The sequence below is a fragment of the Astyanax mexicanus genome, chromosome 16 (genome assembly GCF_023375975.1).
Source record: "Astyanax mexicanus isolate ESR-SI-001 chromosome 16, AstMex3_surface, whole genome shotgun sequence".
Taxonomy (NCBI): Eukaryota; Metazoa; Chordata; class Actinopteri; order Characiformes; family Acestrorhamphidae; genus Astyanax; species Astyanax mexicanus.
This window is the reverse complement of record NC_064423.1, coordinates 33,058,092-33,080,960: the sequence shown is the minus strand read 5'-3', so window position 1 is coordinate 33,080,960 and position 22,869 is coordinate 33,058,092. Positions and strand designations below refer to the sequence as shown.

The 22,869-nt window shown below is 39.0% G+C and overlaps 1 protein-coding gene across 12 annotated transcripts in view; it reads right to left on the bottom strand.

The window, feature by feature from the left end:
- The window catches only part of myo9aa (myosin IXAa), a 156,021-nt gene that overhangs the window by 120,070 nt on the left and 13,082 nt on the right, over window positions 1-22,869 (bottom strand). For all 12 annotated transcript variants that reach the window (XM_049465445.1, XM_007231843.4, XM_049465438.1 and 9 more), the window contains exon 2: window positions 2,702-3,619. In XM_049465445.1, the coding sequence (XP_049321402.1) occupies window positions 2,702-3,544 (843 nt within the window). In that variant the 5' untranslated portion in view covers window positions 3,545-3,619. The remainder of the gene's footprint in view (window positions 1-2,701; window positions 3,620-22,869) is intronic.

Genomic DNA, 22,869 nt, shown 5'->3' with positions numbered 1-22,869 from the left:
CACAGCCTGCATTAATCAGTAAAGGACAGATACGTAATCTCAGCGTGCAAACAATTAAGGCTGGTCCTCTACACTTCAGAACCACTCAATTGTGCCAGGGAGTTGGTTATTAACCACAGGGCTTGAACATTAGCTTTCTCGTCAAAGCATGGCTTGGCTTGCTAGTCTAAATATCAGCTTCTACACTGTAAATATAACATAATATGTTGATTATGGCAGTTCAGTTATGTGGAAACCTCAACTGGGAACACCCCCACAAATCAGATCTCCTACTCTGGAAGTTGAGAGAGTCTCATTAACCCCAGAGTTCAGAATTCAAGACAGCAGCACAACACATCAACCTCTGTCTGTAGACATGTTTCCATGATGTTTGGGTGCACAAAAGACCACATAATTCATAGTTATCAACTTCTATTGCTAACCTATGGCCCTCACCATTTTCTGTACTGCAAATATGAAGACCCAGATCTTGCAACACAAAGATATTCAGCAGATCCCCAAGTTATTAAACTCAGCCCAAAGCACAGTTAGGTAAAAGAAAAAATGGTGAAAGGGCTACCATAAATGCTTAGGAACATTGGCCCTTTAGTGGAAAACACCACTCACCAGCAGGCTTCTATAGTAGCCAAATTATTGTCTGACTTCATAAAGTCACAAAATAAAAGCTTTAACACTTCTAACGTCCTGCTCAGCTTTGTTGTAGAGAACATATTGAGCCACTGTATCTTGTTAAAGCTTATTGCAACATCTCTACCAGTCGGCAGAGATACATAAGACAAAAATATCCATTGCTCAATATCCAGGTAACTGTTTTTCTAAACATGAACCTATTTAGCACCATGCCTAATTTATGGTATATAGCATAGGATGGGTTAAGCATGGGATAGAGGGGTACAAAGGTGAACTGTGTTCTCCCAGAATGATGGTGCAAATCCAGTACCTCTCTGGACATACACTTGATTTTTGAAAAAATAAAAAAAATGAGCAGGTGTCTCAATACTTTTGTTCATTTACTGTGCATTCTTTTGCCATTCCAACAAAGTCCCACAGAAGAAAAACAGAGTCAAACCACTATCCAGTATCTGCTGGGCTCTGTAAACAAGCCTGCACGTCTCTAAGGGCCACGAAAAATGACTGGCATCAATGGTATCACCACTCCGTGTGCTTGTTTATTATACTGTTCTTATGGAATGCTCATATTACAAAACTACATGGCCCTTGGAAAGGTCATGTGATTGGGAAGCACATGAGCCTTGAAGGAAATCAAAGACATGCACACAACAATAAGTAATCTGTGTGTTTGAACTATATAAAGACAAACATTCCACAAGCATGGCCCGCAAGTTTCCCCTGAAACTACACGGCTAATGCCTCGGTACACACAGGATCTTACATAAGGAAACTGACAGCACCTTTAATCTCTGACTCAATTAAGCTGCACTAAGGCTTTCTACTGAGTGGGTGTAATCCATGTCACTGTAACAGCTGTATCACAGCACTGTTTTGAAATAATAACTCCTACATTATGAGCCATCAGAGCATCCAGGATTTCTTTAGGTCTTAGAATGTGGAGCTATAAGCGTTCAAGGTGGGAGGGGCCATAAAGCCAGCCTTCGTAAGGATTATGACACTTAATGCATCTGATGCATCTGCATCTCTCAATCTTGGGATCCAGGGTACTATAGCATATTATCATGCTGTACAATTTCAAAGATACTGCAGTGGAAGTGCAGAAAAAGTAATTCTGCATTTTTCAGTGCAGTAAAAGTACAACATAGTGATCATTAAAGGTGGGAAATATGACAGTATTTTATTGTTTAATGATTAATTTAAATTTCCGAACTTTCTGTGGGCATCGTCAACTGCAAATTTCATTAGAAAAAAGTTTAATTAGCACAGTATTGAAGAAGTGCAAAATATTTAAATTATTGGGAAAGATCGTCAATACTGGTGTATTGATCAGTATTATTGTTCTGCAAAAATCATTAATTATACCAATGTTAGCCAATGAGCAATTTAACAAATCTCTTGATATCATGTTCCATGTTCAACCAGAGCTAACTGTTAGAGATAACATTATTATTCTATCTTGAGTATCTTAAGACGAATTTTCATAGATTTTCTCTCTTTAAAAACAACTTTAAAAAGAGCCATTTTACACTGAGGCACTATACTTTCGATGAGCAACTTAAGGTTATAAAAGGTGATTACACTGTAAGTGTTCACTAATTCAGGCTAGATTTGTTGCTAATTGGCTCAGGTTCATCATCTGTTATATGATCATATACTTTGTTAATGTCGCCCATATACCGATCTTGAAACTCATTAAAATCAATATGCCATCTCTATTTTCTGTGGCCATTTTTATTAATCGAGATATGACAATCCAACTGAAGCCTGTTTCAATATTAGGTTACTGTTCATTTTAAGACATTGCAAGATGTATCAGTAATACCACAATACTGATATTTCGTGTAACCCAAATGGATCTAGATGAGCAGTGGCATGATGACACTTTTCACGTCTGATACTGATATAGGAACCTTGTGTTGCCTTGACCTATCTGATAATATTGTTATTAAATTAAGCTGTTAACAATATATTTGCCTAAACATACACCCTTACTCGAGGCTAGAAGTAATAAAAGTAGAATTTAAATGATACAAACAGCAGAACACTTGCATACATTCTTTTTCCTTACCTCTAACACTGGTCCAGCTCCAAGAATGATCTGCTCCACTCCACTCGCAAAGCCTTTTTGACTGAGCGCTGTGAGGTGATGGATCAAGAAGTTAGTGCTCTGGGTCTTCCCCGAGCCGCTTTCTCCAGAGATAACTATACACTGGTTCTGCCTGCGCTGCAACATAGTGTGGTAGGCCACGTCCGCGACCGCGTAGATATGCGGCTCCAGCTTCCCCAGCTGGTGGTTATCGTACATCTTGACATATTTGGGATTGTAAATAGGCAGAAACTTGAAGGGGTTGATGACGATGAGGATGCTCCCCACATAGGTGTAGATCTTCTCCTGTTTGAAGCGACTGCGCAGGTTGTCCAGCAGCGTCTTCTCGTTGAGGTCGGGCAGGTTGCACAGGTCGTCGTGGTCCTTCTGTAGCGGCTGCGGCAGGAGGCCTCGTTCCACCATGCGCCGCCGCTCCTCCGTCACGCGCAGCCACATCTGCAGGTTGCCGTAGTGGATGGAGCCGTCCAGGTTCTTCTCTCGCAGCAGGAAGCGATAATCCTCGCTGCTGAAGCGGTTCTCCAGGGCCATGCGGGGCCACAGCATCATGCGCTGCACCGGGCAGTCGGTGGGGTTGAGGATCCATTCCTCGCCACCAAACTCCTTCACCTCTGCCAAGACGTAGCATTTGGTCCTGTCCAGCTGCAGGCGGTCGATGACCTGCTCGATGACCTCGGCGGCCGAGGTGTTCTTGCGGGCGGCGACCGGGCTGTAGATGGTGCCCTCCGCGATGACCCCGGGGTAAATGCGCAGGGTGAACTCTGAGTCCTCGAAGCGTCGTCTTCCTCCAACATCATGAACACTCATATTGGAACCGCAGTTCCCATCAGCACTCACCGCACATCCTTCAAAAGCCCCGGAGACTGCTTCAAGACATCACACCTAACAGAGTTAAAAGGGAAGGAGATATGTTAATTTATTGACTACACAATTGGATGTACTAATATGACAAAACACACAGATGAAAATTAAGGACGTCCAGATGCACAAAATTCATTGTTTTAACACGTCATTGTTCAAAACATCATCTGACGTCTCAAGGCGCCATTACTGGACACTACCCTCCATCCAGCAACAATTTTTTTATAGGACAGTGCCATCAAGGACCAGTCTACATTAACTGCAGCCTAAGTTTTGAAAAGCAGCTAATGTCTAGTACTGAGGTCAGAAAAAATAATTGAGGGCATGCGCACATATTGTACAATAACTTGATAACCCTATTATCTTGACAGGCCTGCCTGACCGGGACATCCCTAATAAAAATCTCTCCATGTTAATAATTTAGTCATTTCCTACTTCATGTTTGCTCCATAATTGAACAGATACACCAGTGTAGATAAACCGTTACGCTCTGCAACAGATTAAGACTGACTTGTAAATCAGCTTCTATCAACAAACACAAATGGGCAGATTGAGGCCTTAAGCACACACTAGGTTACTATCTCCTCTCCACAGAGCACAGCAAATCAGTCAGCTGCCAAGATAAGCAGCTGCCTGTTTCTTCAACACACATACACACAATAACCTGATTCACAGCCACCTTCTTAATAATATAAGGCTGAACCGGCTCCTCCAGCTACTATTCATGGAGGAATCTGTGTACACAATTACAAAAACACATTAACATGATCTTCCAAATCCCTAAATGATCTCCTCCCTTTTCACAAGACGCAATTAACATTTCATCTCATTCAGTTTTTGTATAAATGTAATTTAGCTTTGTTCCTTTTATCAGAACAGTAAACACACTAGGTCTGGGATATATGGCAAAAATAGTATATCACATAATAGTAAAACATTTATGACACAATATTTATCTAGATATTAGAGGTGATATTTCAGGATATTTTTGCACTAACAACATTCCTTGCAATGAAAAAAAAAATTATATATAAATGCTTAAAATACTACTGCAACAAAATAAATACATTTTTTAAACATATAAACAAAACAGTTTCATAAATTTAGTAGAATAAAATCTGTAAGTTATAAACAGTATTACCCAGATTTTATATAATGTGTATAAAATATGTATAAAATAATAAAAGAGTAATAAGATAAAAAAACAAAACAAATAACAGAAAGCTACCAAAATATGCAACATATTTAGTGCATGTATATAAACTACAAACAAACAATTTAAAGTAAATACATTACACAGCAAAACAAGTGATTTAAAAATACCCACAATATGGAGCTCTTATTGTGTCAAAATGTTTGCAATATTATTGCATATGATAGGACAGAGTACATTGACATTAATAGTAAAATTTGCATTTGGGTGAGTGTTCTTTAAATGACAAATTACAGATAGAACATAGTCACATTTCTCACATCTAAAACAAACTCAAGAACTACCATCTAATATTCTCAGCCAGAAGATAAGTCTTCATGCATTTTGAAAACTGCACCTGCATAGCATGGAGATAAGCCCCCTTTCAAACCCCCCACTGAAAGGGAAAGAACTGTCTGTGTAAGATGTAAAATGGGTCTAGGTGCTCTAATAGAGCAGCTCATTCATGCCTCTGGAGAGTAGCGCTCTATTTATTTGCTCTTGTGAGGTCAACGTGCCCCTGTTTGCCGTTGTCTGTCTCTCATCACGGGAATGCTGCCGCCGCAGCTGAGCCTGGAGTCGTGCCAGCGGGCTCAGGTGTGTATAGCCGAGGCTCTTTCGTCTCTGTGTCAGATTGGCTTGTGTTCTCAGACCAATGCAGACAACACTGTGGCTCGTCACGCAGTGACTTAAACCATACTACAGATCTTAATGTGATACGATTACAATCATTTAGAAAATGATTTCTTAAAAACACACATTGCAGGTGGAACTATTTCCACAGAAAAACAGCCTTGAAGTTAAAATTTGGTAAAGAACTAGTTTGGTAAATTTCTAGTTTTGTGACACCTACTGTAGAATATAGATGATAAACACAATGTGGCAAGTATTTTGAGAAGATGTTTTGGTTTTAACATAACATTTAAATAAAAATAAATCTAAACAGAATTTATTTAGATTTTTTTTTTTAATGGCAGAAATGGAGACTGAGGAATCCTTCTGACAGCAACGTAAGAATACTTTAAATCTGACAATGATTTGAGCAAAAATTTAATCAATTACATATATTTGTTTTTTCTATTGCGAGAAAGTTTTTTTGTAATAATTATATTGACCGAGAAATGTACTTAAGTACTTACTGCTTTTTTAACTTAATTTTAATACTGATATTTCTCTTTGCGCTCTTAAATTTCCACTGTAACCCGATTTGCCAGGTTCAGTGTTTTCCAAACAAATTGGGATGGATTGATTTTCGGGGGTGAACATTTAAAAGACCGTTTTTGGGCTACTTTTATTATTTAATCCCAGCCGCCAAAAAGGCATTCATTGCAAACCATTCAAAATTAACTGTAATGTGTAGTGATTTGTGAGCGTCTGTGGCAACCTTAGATTTTGGGCTGGATATTTTGCTGGATCTGGCAACCTTGGCTGCATCTCACTGTAACTCGCTGTCTGCTTTTCTCTATCGCTCCATAGAAAACAGAAGATACTACACATGGGCTTTAATACAGGTGCTGTCCTGTCCCTGCGGACCATCACACATTAACAAAGCTATAAAATTAAATTCTGTATTGACATTCTATTGTCGACATTGCCAATTTACATCGAATAATCGTTGCAGCCCTTTTCCACTGACACACAACACACACTAACACTGTTGCTGAGAATGACCCACCACCCAAAATAATAGCTGCTCTGTGGTGGTCCTGTGTGGTCCTGACTATTGACAAACAAGGAGAATAAAGTATAACATTAAAGAACACAGAGAAACAAATACCAGTTTACAGTTTGTAACACAACTACGAAGTAAGGGTGTGCGAAAATACAATATAATGTTGGTTGATTTTATATTGTGTTAGATAGCAGTGGTGTACTCTGTGCTCAGATTCTGTATAACTACAAAGTGCTAACCAGTAGTCTGTGGGGCTAAATAAACAGACCATGATGGTTGAAACAAGGAGGTGGTTTTAGCGCTGGGAATGATAAGCATACATATATTTATATATAAAAATAGAAACTGTTCAGGGCATAATCTGAAGAAGAGCAATCAAAAAACAATCACTGCAACAGCACTTATACTCAATCCTCCATCAATCCAATCTTCTTTTGTGAAAAGTACTCATCCCCGCCTGAAACTCATTAGTGAGAGAAGAGCTGAAAGAGAGCTAAAATCAATAATAGGAAATGACACCAGCGAGCAGGAGGGGAAAGTTAACAGATCAGCCTCCAGCTGGGGTCCGACGCAAAACTGCAGAACTGCAAAACTCCACCCTGCTCTCCTGTTTCCCAGCCAGCACGCATCAAACTACCCATAATACATACTGCTAAACACCACAAATCTGCACATAGCATACACACAACCACACGCTAACACCACGCTCTCATCATACAGCGCTATACACACTGCCTGACACGCCCCTAAGCAGACTGCATAAAGAGCCACGGCGAGAGTATTAGAGGTGCACTGTGCTGAGCTCTCGGAGGATTTGGGGACCTCACAGCTGAGCAGATGGTCAGCGTTCTACTTAAAGGATAGCAGGAGATTTAGGCGAGGCGTCAGTATTGAGGCCCATGCTGCTCCTGTTTACCACATCAGTACAATCAACTAATGACCACTGTCCCTCAGGCTGCCTGAGCAGCTCCGACCTGAAGAAGGTCTTCTTTCACCTTGTTTGCACTCTACCATTTTAGAGTCAATAAGCGTGGACAGTAAAAAAAAAAAAAAAACACTGTGCCCTCTAAACATTGGGCAACATCATTTATTCTGAATTTAATTGAAGTCTGAAGTATAAATAATGTAAGATTCATTATTGCTTTAGAAAAAATAATACAATTTAAAATTTAAAAGTTTTTGTCTTAAAATAATGAATATTACATTTGTATTAATACGTCTAGCTTTCAACCCATTTTCTCTTCTTATACTAAAATCTTTTTCTAAAGAAATGCAGAACAGTTGCACAGCTTAAGTGGTTCCCAATTCCAAGGCCATTGCTAGGTAGTCATTTGGGTGGCTACTGAATACCAAGTGGATGCTATGGAGTTGCTAAGAGGTTTCTAGAGCTACTGTATCCAAAGTGGTTGCTATCCAACTTGGATGATACAGTATGTACAGTATGGTATCCTGGCTGGTTGCTGTGTGATTTCCAAGTAGTTGCTTCATGGTGGCTATTTCCATGTGGTTGCTAGGTGGTTGCAGTGATATCCCACTATGTTGCTACAATATTACTTGACAGTTGGTAAGTAGCTGCAAGTGTGTACCAAGCAACTGCTAAGGAAGTAGCTTGATGTTTGCAGCAGTATACTGAGTTGAAGCAGCTGGATTGCTAGCTAGTTGCTTTGTGGTGGTTACAGTGCTGATGAATGGAATCCCATTCAGTTAATATGGGATTGAGAGACAGTTGTTGACTTCTATCGAGCTACTAGGAGCTCTTTAGGTGGTTGCTAGATAGATTGTTGTGTGGTTGTTATTAGGTTTCAACAAGATCCAAGAATGTTTTTAATGGTGTTGCTTGATGTTTGCATTGGAATAGTAATCCAGGTGGTTACTACTGTCTTACCAAGTGGTGGTTTGAGTGTTATTAATGCATTTGCATCAAGAATGCCCCATTTTTTTTTTTTACAAGGAAAAAAATATATGCATAAAAACAAATACAAGTTGCCCGGCAAAAATTCTTCGCAATCATAATTAGCGACTGCTAATTAGCCATATGCCACAGACACTGCATATTCGGATTTGATTTAAAAACACTTCAAACTCAATATTACTTCAAAGCAACTCTGGAATAAAATGAGCAGCACATAAAAGTGTGTAAATAAAGAACACGAGAACTAAGAGAATGATTTTGCCACCACAAGTGCACAAGTTAAAAAAGCACAGCGAGCGATCCAAGCATTCTTCTGACTGCCAGACTTGGCAAACACGCCTGACAAGGCATCCACATAATTAATTTGATCAACTCCTTCAAGAGGCAACGTCATGCGAGTACTGTAAAAACATATGGCCGCGTGCCTTTATCTGCAGGACTGCACACGCCCAACACTACCAAATTACTCTTATCTGGCACCAAGACAAAAACCCCATTAGCAGCGCTGTCCTTAGCGGACAGAGGAGTGGGTTAGTGATGATGTCATGGTACTGAAGTACAGGCGACTCAGAAAGCTGGAGAAAAGCCCTTGAAAAGCTGATAAAGCAGGAGTCGTGCCCCACAGCACCAAGCAAGACTCCCACCAGCCTCCCTATCTGTGCTTTGCCAAAACAGGCTCATTTAGCAGACAATAGCAGACAGAGGTCCATTCAAACCGCACAGCCGCATCTACAGCACTAGGAGAGGAACACAGTGAGTCAATCAGTGAAAATGGGACTATTGTTTAGACATCCAATGTGCGAGACATCTCGCAGTCTATCAAATCTGAGCATACTTCAGCCCAAAACCTCTATTGTGCAGTTCTCGTTAATTACAGACAACAACCAATCTGTTGGAAAAATGCAGATCAATCATTACTAAAGATGGTATGACACCATATTTAGCAGTAGGCTTAAAGCTCTGAATCTGATACTGATATCCAATATTGTTTAAATGGTGAGATACATATATACATATACATTAGAAATCAAGGGAACAATTACTTCATTAAGTTAATATGGTTTTTGGGAACTCAAAGCAAGGCTAAATGAAGCATATCCTAACTGGGACAAAGACTGAAAGAAATGCATCTAATAAACGCATTCAGACACTAAGTTGCACCTTTTGCTGGCCTAGATGTGCAAATGCACACAACAAGCTTGTTTAGTTCCTGTAGACAAGTACTGCCAGTAGAAGAGGACTCTCTGGGGCGGACAAGTATGAATCTATTGGTAACAGAAAGCAATCAACAGTAGAGATGGTTACTGCACCCAAAGCAGGGCACATTTTTAATACCCTTAATTTTTAGAAGACATTAAGAACATTCAGGCACATATAGTATATGCTCAACGGCAGAATCAGGCCTGTTACGAAATATTCAAGAGGGTCATTTACTAGGCCATCTACTGGGTGCCTCTCCAGGCATGTACAGAGTTGAATTATAGCTTAATGAGGCATGGCATGCCGGGCTGAATGTACAGAAACTCATTTCCCTCTGCTTTTATGAAGGCTCAGAAGCCACAGTAAACAGCCCATAATGCTCATGAGATACTCAAAGAGAGGAAATCACACTTTTACACAAGATAGCTTACTCGTAGGCCTGGGCCTCAAGAAATTTAAAGCACAAACAACCATAATCTCAGTATGTTCGCTGCCTGTGGGCTTTGGTTTATTATCGCTGCTAATAAGCACAGATACAGTTACAGAGAAAGCAAACAAGTTTCAAAGTACGGGAAGAGAGTTGCTTCATGGAACGAGAACATAAATAGAAAGGCCTAAATACCTAAGAAGGAAAGCATTATTTGGTGAAAACAAGTAATTAATTTAGAAAAATGCATGGGTTAAGCTTAGTCTGGAATATAAAGAAGTGCCACTGGTGCATCAGAACTGGAAATTACATATAGTCTAGTCTAGCAGAGCAGGGGTGCACTGATCAAATGATATTTAAGTTAGCTTTATTTAAGTAAAGAAGCAGGCTTTAAGATTTTGTCTTAAAAATTGGAAAGAGAATAATATTACAATTTATGGAAAGTATATTTGATATAGGTAAAAAATGTGATGTGCCTGCCCTATTTTTTCCCAGGCTAAGTAGTAGTTTGGTATGTGTGTTCACTGTGGAACTCCACCTCCCTCTGCCTCGCTCTACCTCCAGCCTCGTTATGTCACGTGAGCACAGTCTGCAGTGTGAAGGGCTGCCTCTGTTGCAGCACACGGATAATGCAGTTCCAGTCTGCTGTCGGTGACTGTAACTGTTTGTTTATCCAGATTCTATTATCTATTTTTGTAAGATGTAACTGCTGTCTACAATTTTACAGTGTTTATTAAACAAACAAAACAATTATTAAAAATTTAAGTTTCCTTCAGCTAAAAAGTCACAATTGTGGATATTTATGTTCGTTTTTCTGTAGCTAATAACACTTTTGCATTTTTTTTTCTGCCGCTTGAAACACTTGCATTTGAATACAGTGTAATCTTGGTTTGACTGGACCATTAACCAGACAGAAAACAGATTTCCTGAAAGGAAACTTACTATTTATTTACATATTTGATACTTTTTAGATGTTTAACAGTTGTCAAAATCACCCAAGTGCCCATAAAATGACACCCACTGCATTTAGTCATGCATTTCCTCCATCTAAACCACTTACATTATCAGTATCACCCTGTGACTGCATGCAGTTCACTGGTATGGATGATGAATTGCACAGGCTTAAACGGAGTCTGAGAAACTGACCCAAAGACTCCGGCAGAGCCGGTGAGTGGTACAGGTCCTACCAGGCTAGGGAAAGGGGAAGGGGAAAGGGAGGCTCAGAGGTTTGGGAGAGGAGCAGACTAGCGCTGAGGCCCGGCCTGGCTCTGAGATAAAGCAGGCCTGCAGGATGAGATAATTACACAGATAATGAGCTCTCTAGCAGCTGGGACTTTTGATTGATTTCAGGGGTAAAGGAGTAGGAGGGTGCTGGGAGGGCATACCACCGTCTCAGGCTCCAACATGCCCCCTGGATAAACTCCCCTCAAGAACGTCCGTCTAATTACAGTCCAGACCTGGCTTCACCCAGACGGACGAGCTGGTTTGGAGAAACCTCAGGCTTCTGCTAGTGCTGCCTAACAGAAGCTCAGGCCTCAAGCTATCTGTGCAAGTGGTGCCACTGACCTTGTCAGAAGCATTTCTCCAAAAGAGCACAAACACTGTCCACTATGCAAGTCACAGCAGAACCTGGACTTATGAACTAAGACGCTGAAAGCAGAGGGCAGAAACTGGTGAACGACAATTTGGCACAAAGGATCTAAATGCACAAAAAGGTGTGACTACTAGAGAAGGGGAAATTAGACAATATTTCATTTCATTGCAGTGTAATACACTTTCTAAACTATTTTTAATTATCATCATCAGTACTTAAAGAATACATAAAAAACTGTACATTTTATTAGATAGAGCACTATTATTTAAATTTAATTGGATTAGTTGCAGGATGTGAAACGAAAGCTACTGCGCTGTACATTACTCAGAATGGGGGAGTATTTAAATTTGAATGAAAGTATTTTTTGAGCACCAGTCACTAAAGACACTAACAATTTCATATTTCACAATAAATATTGCCCATCATGACAATGGGCCTCATTTACCAGTCATCTCAAAGTCAAAGGACTGATCAAAGATCCCCTCTCACCAGCTTTCCAATAGATTTCAGCAAACTTACCGCATCCTGGATCAGCATTCTTATTAAGTTTGATAAATATGGGTCACTGCACAACATTGTCCAGCCCTGATAATAAAATTCTGCTGTTTAATCCATGTACACTACCACTAGTATAGTGTAACTCAGATGTACTGCATGCAGCAGCTCTCTCCATTTGAATGAATGAGATCCTCAAAGAAATAGAGATACACTGCAGGTCTAGTTCTTGTTGCTAAATGCAATCAAATCCTCCTAGCAATGCTGTGTAGAAAGCAAGTAAAAAAAAACCCTCCCTGGACAGTAGACAGTTACTCACTCCAACAAAAGCAGGATAAGACCTTGTTATATACCCTAAAAACATTAAATCTGTGTGCTGGCAATAATCTGGCAATATGATACAGCTCACATTTCGTGAATATAGTGTATATGAAAAGTCATGTAATATATAAATATCTATATACATAAATAATCTCTCTAATGAGCTCAAATTAAGCCAGGAAACACAGAAAAGGAACATCTGCCAGCACACTACTGAAGCAGACCAGTGCAATCCTATAACCTGCCTTGCAGGGTTTGTTTGTTTGTCCTGATTATTACAGATGGTGTAGCGTTTCGGAAAGCCTCGAGGCCAAGGGTCGTTAATTAAGGCGAACATGAAGTTTCCTGTACAGAAAATTAAAAACAAAACCCATTTCCGCAGGCTGCATATTCTATACATTATGCATCTTCCCCTTTTGTCTCCGCAAACTTGATCTTTGAACCACAGAGCAAAATCATCACGCAAACGAGAGCAAATCCAGGAAATCATGCAGTTATTTGTCTCATGGCTTGGCTTTGATAAGTTATTAACAGTGAAACAGTAAGAACAGTAAGACGTAATGCAGATAGTGAGGATTACAATGTGCAAACAATGTCTTAAAAAGAGTTTAGAGCATTAGAGCACACTTATGTAGAGAACACTTCATCTGCTGCATCCAGCCATCACACATTTACACAATTAGTCCAGAATAGGGCTGGTGTAGGGAAAATCAATAATATTTCCATACAATCACCAGATGTAAATAAATTAAAAAAAAAAGTCTGCCATACTAAATGTTACCTTGCCACAAGCACATTGGTCAGTTTTAAACCTCACTCACAAGGCAAATCTCCACAACTTTTACTCAAGCTGTCCTCTAAAGTAATACTTTATCATTTTACATACTGCTTGCCCATGACATCTGGCATGTCAGTGTATAACTGTACATTGGGGAATAGCGCTGAAAATTTAGCACTACATTTTTTGGAAACGGGTGAAGTGTACTATACAGTGAATAGGGCCTTGTTTTGCAGAGAGACCAACAAGAACCAATCAAAGAGCTGCAGGCATATGTTCACCACTATTAGTGCTTTTCCACCGAAAGATCTCTGGCTCTTGAACCATTTCTGTTCGGGCTTATAAAGAACCGCGGTGCTTTTCAGTGAACCAGCCTGCGTTTCCACCAGTTTCAGTGGAACCATCAAAACGTCACATCATACATCATCAGGGTAAACACGTTTCGTGCTATCTAGAACTAGTAGTCGGCTGAATGTTCCTGGTTCTGGAACCTCCTTTTGTTGGTGGAAATGCAGCGAAGGGTTCAATTTAGTTAATTGGTTAATTTAGGTTTGTGAACCAGAACGATGCTGATTCCACATCGGTGAAAAAAAACTTTATATGAAACACTATTCCTAGTTTGTTTCCAAGACATTTGTTTCTACTAGAGATGAAGGAGAAATTCTGATGGAATCTGACATCATCTAGCGACAGCTCCTGAACGAACAGGCTTAAATTGCTTTATGGACCTAAATAAAACGGGAATGGGCGCCAGCTATCACCAATAACACAAAGCTGTCTTCACAGACTGACTTCACATTCAGTGATGCAGTACACATGCATGAAATTTATATATTTATAGAGTTTTTTCTTTCTCTACCATTTGTTATTTGATTACGTTTACATTCTGTAGCAACTACAACTAGTAGAGCATGGAGTAGTGCCTTGGCATTTATTTTCTGCCCTCACTAAAACCATGGCAAGAAATGGTCAGCTCACAGGTGATGAATGAGCAGTGATCTGGGCAACTAGTATGAACATTCAGTGGGGACTGGTCACTCAAAAAGTCCCATAGAGAGGGCAAGTGCTTTTTTCTCCTCTCTTGATAGATGGAATGGTCTTTGTTCTTCAACAGTGCAATGTTAGCCAATGTAGCATTTGTAAGCTGACATGGCAAAACTGTCAGTTAGCATTCTCCTACAAGCATGTTCAGCTGTCCACTGACATTGAATTAGCAGCAGTTGGCTGCCTGCATGTGACAAACACACAACACCATGTGTTAGCCTCCACCCTTCCACTGTTGGTGCCACAGTGTAAATGGGGGAGTTGTGATTGTGATAACAGTAAAATCTTAAATAGTGATGAAAACTTGGTAAATTGAACGAGACATTATCATTACATCGCAAAAGACAATAATTAAGACAATAATTGTACCCAATACAGCCCTTCAGTTTAGCACCAATTAGAATCCAAACAGCCCCTAAACATATATTAGTACTAGACCCAGGTGTGTCAGATCTCAACTCTTCCTCTGGGTGTTAGATCTCTAAAAACAGGTTGAAGCCTAGAGTTACAAATGCAGTATAATGAACAAACTAGGAATGCACCATAGATATGAATTTTTTTTTTTACATTTTAGCCTTGATGTATTTTTCCTACCAATGCATAATTTAAATGGGCTAGATAGAATTTGTCATGCTTTTTACAAAAAACATAGAATAAATTCTCAAACATTCAGCTTTTTTTGTCTATTTCAGCCAAATAATATTTTGTATGTCCCTAACATCAACTAAATATCTTTAAGTTGATGATACATGATAAACTTTCAGTATGAATGATCAACCAAATCTAAACATCTGTCAAATTTCCATTAACTGTTGCAATAATCTGGCCATGCAGACAAGATTCCAACATTATCAGGTATTCCTAACGGGAAAAGCAAAGGGGCAGTGTATGACCTTCATGTAATTGCCAGTGCGACAGATAAACCACTGAATGCTGGATGTAGCAGCAGCAGCAAAGGGCAAAAGACCCTCAGAAGTCAGCAGGTCTACAACAAAAAATAATAATAATATTATATAAATATTAGAAAGTCTAATGTAAACCATCCTATTAAACACGCAGCACTCTGGTCAGTGCAGTGTTAAACTCGTTACTCTGGTCTCCAGAGCTCACCATAGGTGTTCATTTAACACAGTGATTTTACTGCACACCGTTTCCTGTGCTGGCCTGTGACATTTCACTTCCCACAGACGTCCCCGTGGGGCCTGGGCTGTGACGCCCACTCTGCAGGCAGTGCTCCAGTCCTGTCTGTCCAGCTCTGGCTAAACAGCCCATCCCTCTCCCTGCTCAGCCTCTTGGCAAATCGCAGCCACTGCCGGCCACTGCCCAGCCCAGCCCAGCATGAGTAAAACACTCCAGCGCTCCTGTCCTCCTGCCCCCACACTCCTCTTCCTCTCCCTCTCTTTGTCTTGCACTCCCCCTCTCCCTCTCTCTCTCTCTCTCTCTCTCACACACACAAATGCACTCAGCTCTTTCAGCTCACATGCTGGCTGCATGGAGGAAGTGACCGCATGGGTGGGGCTTGGCAGCTGGACGTCAACAGAGGCTTAGAGGAGAACTCAGAGTCTGGCTCTTTCTGACATGTGATCAAAGCTATATGCTGGTTTGTAAGTAATCTAAGCACACAGCTACCACTAAAGCACACTCTGGGTCTAACCAATCATTTTTTATAGTCTAGAACATGTCTAGATGGAATAGTCTTGTTTACCTGGTTAGTGAGACTTTATAGGCTGATTTTAAGCACTAGTTCATCATCACCTGTGAAACTGTCGCAATAATATGCATCTATAAAAATAGATAAAGATAAAGATGAGCAATGTGGACAACTTCAGTTACAGAAGAATAAAAAACTGCATATTTCATTCCAAAAGCCCTATTTGGTTAGGCTTACAGACAATTTATGCTGCATCCAGGCTATTTCGTAAACACTGCAATGACTTGATGCAGAAGTATAATTTAGCATTTATTACTACATTGGGTATAGTATAAATATAATAATATAGTCAGTAATATTTGAAATTTTAAGACTTTAAAATTTGACATAATTGACCGTGATGGGAGTGGCTACTAAATTTATGCACTTCTATAATTTTTAGAAACACAAACAGTCCATCAACCAAAATATCTAGCTAAAAGGATGAAAAATCTTATAAACATATATTATTTATTTCCATATAATGCGAGGTAGTCAGACTTTTTTACATTTTATAAACAGCTGTTTCATTTGCGGTATTACTAAAATAACCTTTTGTAGAGGCTCTTTTTTTTTTTTTTTTTTTTTTTTTAAGAGTGTTTGCCAACCTTTGGCAGAAACACTGTATCCTAGACTGTCAACTGGATATAAGCTTCATTAGTCTTGTAGCTCCAGTAAAATACAAAACCAAAGCAAACAACAGACACCAAACACATCCCTGGCTGATTGATTACTACTAGGCTTTTCATTTTTAAACAAACCTCCACTTTAAGAGACGGGGGAGCTGGATTTTAAGGGTCTGTCCAGGGTCAGTCAGCAGCCTGTCGAAGAAACTGAGCACACAGCAGCCCTAACACTGCCCAGCCCGAGCAGGGGGAGGAATGACATCACTCCTCAGCGCTACTCCCCTCGCTGGCACTGGCTGCTCTTCAGACTGCAGCGGTGTGGATTTGCAAAGCAAATGCTCCTATCAGCCCTCGGATTCAGGCAGACCGTTAGCCAGCAGCTCTTATGAAAAGCCCTTTTGTGAGAGATATTCCCCCACCAAGAATTGGAGCACACCCAGTTCTCCTGATCAGCCTGGTACTCCAGAGCTTCTGCGTTATAACAAATGAAGATATTCTACAAAGAGTAACATCATTATTGTCAGAGTGGAGGAGAAATCATTGTGTTCATTTATATAATACAGATCTGGATGCTTAATCAAATTAATGTGACTAAATTAGTTTAAATTACTGTTTTAATGCAATTTGCTAAACTGGATACATAGAACGAGCTACAAGAAACCATAGCAGATAGCCTTGTTTGCCAGTGATTTTCTGATTTTTATATTGGTTATATTGTGTTCGAATAATTTTGATAGGGATGTAAGCAAATAACGATATACCAAAGTATTGGTTTATGATTTATTGTTATTAGTTTAGAATCACAGATATGTGGCAGACAGTGGTTCATTTTTGAGTTCTATTAGATTCCACTGTTCTGATTGAATAAAAAGTAAAATTTTCTTTTAATTGTGTTTTTATGTCATGACTGTTCAAATCAAATTAGAAAAAAAAAATCACAATACCATGATGCACATCGTATTGCTTAAGTTCTTGCTTATATAAATCACTATCTACAAATCGAAAAACTGAATCAAAATGTCTTTTTTCAGTTGTAATAAAAAAAATAAAAAGCAAAGTCATAATTGAGAATCGATCCTATATTTGAAGGACAGTGTGATTCAATTTAACACAATATCACCCAGCCCTAATGCAAGATTATCATTTACACAATGACACTCCTGCCCTGCTAATGTTTAATTGGGGAAATCAGGACCAGTTCTGTCAGCTCAGCAGCATTTCAGAAGCATTTCATAGAGGACGATCGTTTGCTTCATCACAGAGCTTCAGATCGCTCAGCCTGCCTCGTGTTTCCAGCAAGTTCAAACTGGGACAGCAGACGATCGGTGTGTACAAACGCGCCAGAGGAGCAGCCCAGACATCAGACAACATCTCAGGGGAAAATTTGTTCCTACTGACCATCACACTGCAGCCAGCAAACAGATTGATTTTTTAAAAGGTCTGGCTCCACTGCAGAAAAAGAATTCCAAGCTAATTCTCAGACACTCGCTTTGTGGACAGGAGAAGCAGTAGTAAATTTACAGCAGACGCTCCAGAATGACTCTGCAATATGCATTAAATGGGATTGGCTGCTCTGAAAGGAAGCATAGAGATGATTTACCAAGATTACCAACTGTTCAAGCCTGCATGAACCAAAATGAATCATAGATCAGGCAGTTCAATAGCAGAGCTATACCAATATCAGCAACGTGAAGCTGGAAAAGTGTGAAGCACAGTTTTACTGCGGCTGTTACATTTAACAATACTAATTGCATTACTTAACAATACTAATTAACTACACTAACTTGCAGCTACCAGTCACATGACTAGAGTGCATGTATAAATCCTGTTTACCTTGTAAACACTGTGCCAGGAAAGCCCAACAAGAACATATCAACCAAAAAGACTGAAAATAATAGAAATAATTGTGGCCCCCTCAGACTCACTTCCCTGGATTTTTAAACACACGGAGGAAGTTCTATAATCCTTGAAAATCTGTAGTAATGTTTAGCAATCAACATTTATTTCAATAAAAGCAGTGTTTCTTTCCTCAGAGGAACTTGAAGGAAAATAAATAAAAGATTACAATAGAATTTGAAAAAAAAAAAAAGAGAGAGAGAGATGGAAATTATAGTAAAGCAGGGCAATATGCCAATATTTTAGTGTCATGATACATTTGTTATTGTAATAAATGATGATATGCACTGGGGTGAACAATATGGCCCTTAAAATATCATTACAATATTTTAATGTATTTTTGTAACAAAATGTTTAGTGCTATGACAAAACAGATTTTTTATATGCTACTGCAACAAAGTAAATATAAGCAAGTTTTATTTAATAGAAATATAACAAAAAAGTAACAAGAATCGACCACAAAACTAAACTAGTACAGCATATTGTTTTGCCTGCATATAAACTGCAAGCAAGCAAGCAACTGAAAGGAAAACAGTAATTAAAAAAAAAATATATATATATATATATCTGTTTTAGAGAACCCGTGGGTTCTGAAAGGTCACACTGAAGCGAAACACGAGAATCAGACTAGGCCATCTATTCAAACTGGCTCCAAGCACAAACACCAGTATAGCTCATAAAAGCTAGAACAGAAAGCACTTTTATTACATGACACCAGACTCCACACTGAGGACCAGAATCAGACTACAGGAGGGAATGGATGAGTCATCTGGCATAAAAAAAAACTCAAACGGCCTTCTCTATTCCTCCAGCTGTAATATATCCAATATCACGGGACAGCTAGGAATAAATGAGCAGCTTGATCAGATAGTGTGATCTCACAAAACTAAATCAAACAAGGCCAAAAACTCTAGTAGCACATACAAAGTTAAACAGTGTTCAGCATCAAACAAAACAACTGCAACTGCACTCTTTAAACAAATTAAGACTAAAAGGATACACTATGGGGAGTTACTGCACAGGGATTAAGCCCAGTCATAGACTGCGTTTTCCCTTCAATAAAAAATCCCCATTCAAAATGCTGTGTAGTCAATGACTAGGTTTAATCCCAGTTTGGAACGCTGCCCCTAAATGTCCAAACACATGCAGACACCCTTTTTCATAAATGCATTCAGCTGATGTTACTTTAAGTTGCATACCTTGTTGACAAAGATGTGCAATGACACACAGACAGCTTTGTTCAGTCCCAGTAGAGATGTACTGCCAATAGAAAAGGACCCTCTAAAGCAGATAATGAACATGAAACTACTGGTGCCATTCCTGATGCCAGGCGTGTGCTAGAGGGGTATAACAGCACCGAGCATTAGGGAGCTGGTAATGAGGTGGGATGGTGATCATTCAACACATTGATTTAACTGACATTCTTGTTGCTGAATGCAATCAAATCCTCAAGAGCAACGCTTCAAAATTAAGCGAATATCTTTCCCTGAAAAGACTAGATATAATATAACTAAATTACATTTTGCATACACGTTATCTGCGAGTTATCATAACATATAAATTTACAATTACAGCTGAACTGAGAATCCCCCTATGCCTTACTTAACCAAACAATCAAATAATTTAGAAATTAGCTGCTTGATTCATAAAGAAATATTTATTAGCTAGAAAAAAAACTTTAGATAGCCTTCTTTTTCTTTTACCTATGTAAAAACTTGTATTTTAAACATAAATTTATGTTTTATGCAAGGGAAATACAGTTTCCATCTAATTATAATATAAACATAACAATAATAACAATATGAAGTATACTATTAAACGGTGATTTTTTTTTTAGTAGAGCTTTAATGCGTGATATTTATAATATATATCACAGTCTTGACACTCAGACAAAATGCATCAGCAGTGGCTATCTATGTTTCTTAAAATATACTATTCAAATACTCCCCAATGTATTGAACACTTTTTTTTAAATCAGTGTTTGATTAAAAGCATCCAATTAATCAGCACTTTACACTATTTATAATGAAACATGCAGTCAGGCCTAGTTTATGGTAAAGGTTTAATGTCGATATGATGAGAAATTTATTGTGATACAATAAAATCTCCCCATATTTCCCAGCTCTACATTAAAGTCTCATACCACTCTAATCCTTCCAGGGACACAACCCTAGAGGAGACCAGTGGGCAGCATGGGGCGCTACCCTCATGCACCGTGCCGCACTGCAGTCCTGCCCCAGCTCCACTTGCTCGTTTGAGGTCTTTGAGCTCGGTTGGGCCTGGCTGTTGTCCAGCCTCGGCTCCGGTTCAACCTCGCGCCACTGTCTTTATTGTAATTAAAGAGGACTGTGGGGCCGCGGGCTGGCCCCTCGCACAGCACGTAAATAATCACAGTCCAGCACAATGAACTAAATCTGAGTGCAGCACACACTCACTTCACATTCCTATAACCCGCTATAAACGGAACGTGCCGGCGTAATGCTAAATGCTGACAGGTGGGAGCAACAAATGTGGATCTCCCTCTGAAACGCAGAGGGGTGGAGAGGGGGGTAAGGGTTATATATGGGTCCCATATGAAAGCTTAAGGCATGTGCTGTTTTTGAGAGCGAGAGCTTTTGGCTTCTCATAGCTTTTATAACAGCCAGAGTAAAGAGGTGTGCAGAGCGGAAAAGAGAGACTTGAATAAGAGCCTGGCAGCCTGGTTTGATCCAGAGACCCACTGTGGTGCAGAGTGCACTCTTAATGTGATGCTGACTACAGCAGCTTCAAAAACTCTCAGAGCCCTGCTTAATGTTGATACCTTACTCAGCTCCCGACCAACACACACCAACAACAAACACCCACTGAGAAACACTTCCAAATAAGGCTGGGTAATATGTGTAAAAGAAGTGCTGTCAACGTTAACATGTTAAGGTGTGGTGGTGTTTCTTTTTTGTTTGTTTGTTTGTTTGTTTGTTTTTTTTCAACAAATTAATTATGTTACCAAATAAAAATAAAAAAAGTATAGTGATATATTATCAGTTTTATTTTGTGATGTAATCACAACGCTGCTATTGGAGAGTTCCTTAAGGAGAATCTTTTATATATTAAGGAAAAAACAGGAAAATGCATCATTAGACTGATAGTCCTACTTTCAGATACAGAGAATTTATGGCAAAATGAAAGCACAAATAAAATAATTTTAAAAGTATCAGTATTTATTTGAAGCATCATAAATAAAACACTAAGTATTCATAAAATGCGCTATGCTGGTAATTTGCACATAACTGTGTTTATTCCTCCCGAAATCAAACCATTTCCACAAAAAAAAGACACATTTTATATCCTGCATGAAGTAGTTTTAAATATACCAATATTGCTAATATATTACCTAGCCCTACTTTTAAATACCCTGCACCTGGACATGCTCAATTGTTTATATGCAAAGCCACAAAAAGACTAAAAGTGTTTGGACAGGAATCTTCCTGGTGGATTTATTTTAATTTCTCTTTACTTAAGCTGACAAGCCAAGCAATTTAGTGCTAAAAACACATAGCAATATTACAACACCCTCAAGACCCCATAGACTCCAAGAAATGGTGGAAAATCAGATGTTTCTCCACTTGAGAAGATGCAAACTCACAGCATGATGGTTCATACAGTAGTCCTCGCAGTTGTAAACAGTTTTTTTTCATGGCAGGAAAGGGGGTAGGGGAGTTTATGAAAAATATTTTGGTCTAGTGAGAGAGAGCAGCCTAAAAGGCACTTTTATAGCCTCGTAAAACAACGTCTCTATGAAAGACGTCCGGGACTTTCACAAAGTCAAGTCACGACAAGCAAGAGCGAGAACGTCTAACAGATAGGAGGATGGCTAGAGTGAAACAGATCGTCAGATTAGAGAGACAGATATTCTCAGTTACATCGCTGCATGCATATATATATATATATATATATATATATATATATATATATATATATATATATATATATATATAAATCTCCAGCCAGCTTAAAGAAAAGATGCATACCAAAAATTATTTTGTGCATTTAGTCTTATTTGGATTAAAATACGGTACAATACCTAAATTCTGTTAATATTTTCATCTAAAGTGTTTTAAGCAGGGCTGGTATATTGTATTACTACAAAGCAACATATTTGAGCTAACAAAAAAAAAATTAGTTACTCCTTATAACATATTTAAATATGTCTAGACATCATATGGGATGTGTAACCATCTTTTATAAATTGTAATTTTTAGGTGCAACAAATTATAAAAAAAACTGGCCAAGATTTCCAAGATGTATAGTATATACAGCATCTGTTACTAGCTGATGTTCATTACAGGATGCTCTTGTCAGTTCAATGCATTCAAGCCGACTGTTCATAGCTGACTGTTCACTGTTCATATTGATATCAAAATGATAACGAATTGACTGAAATTAAG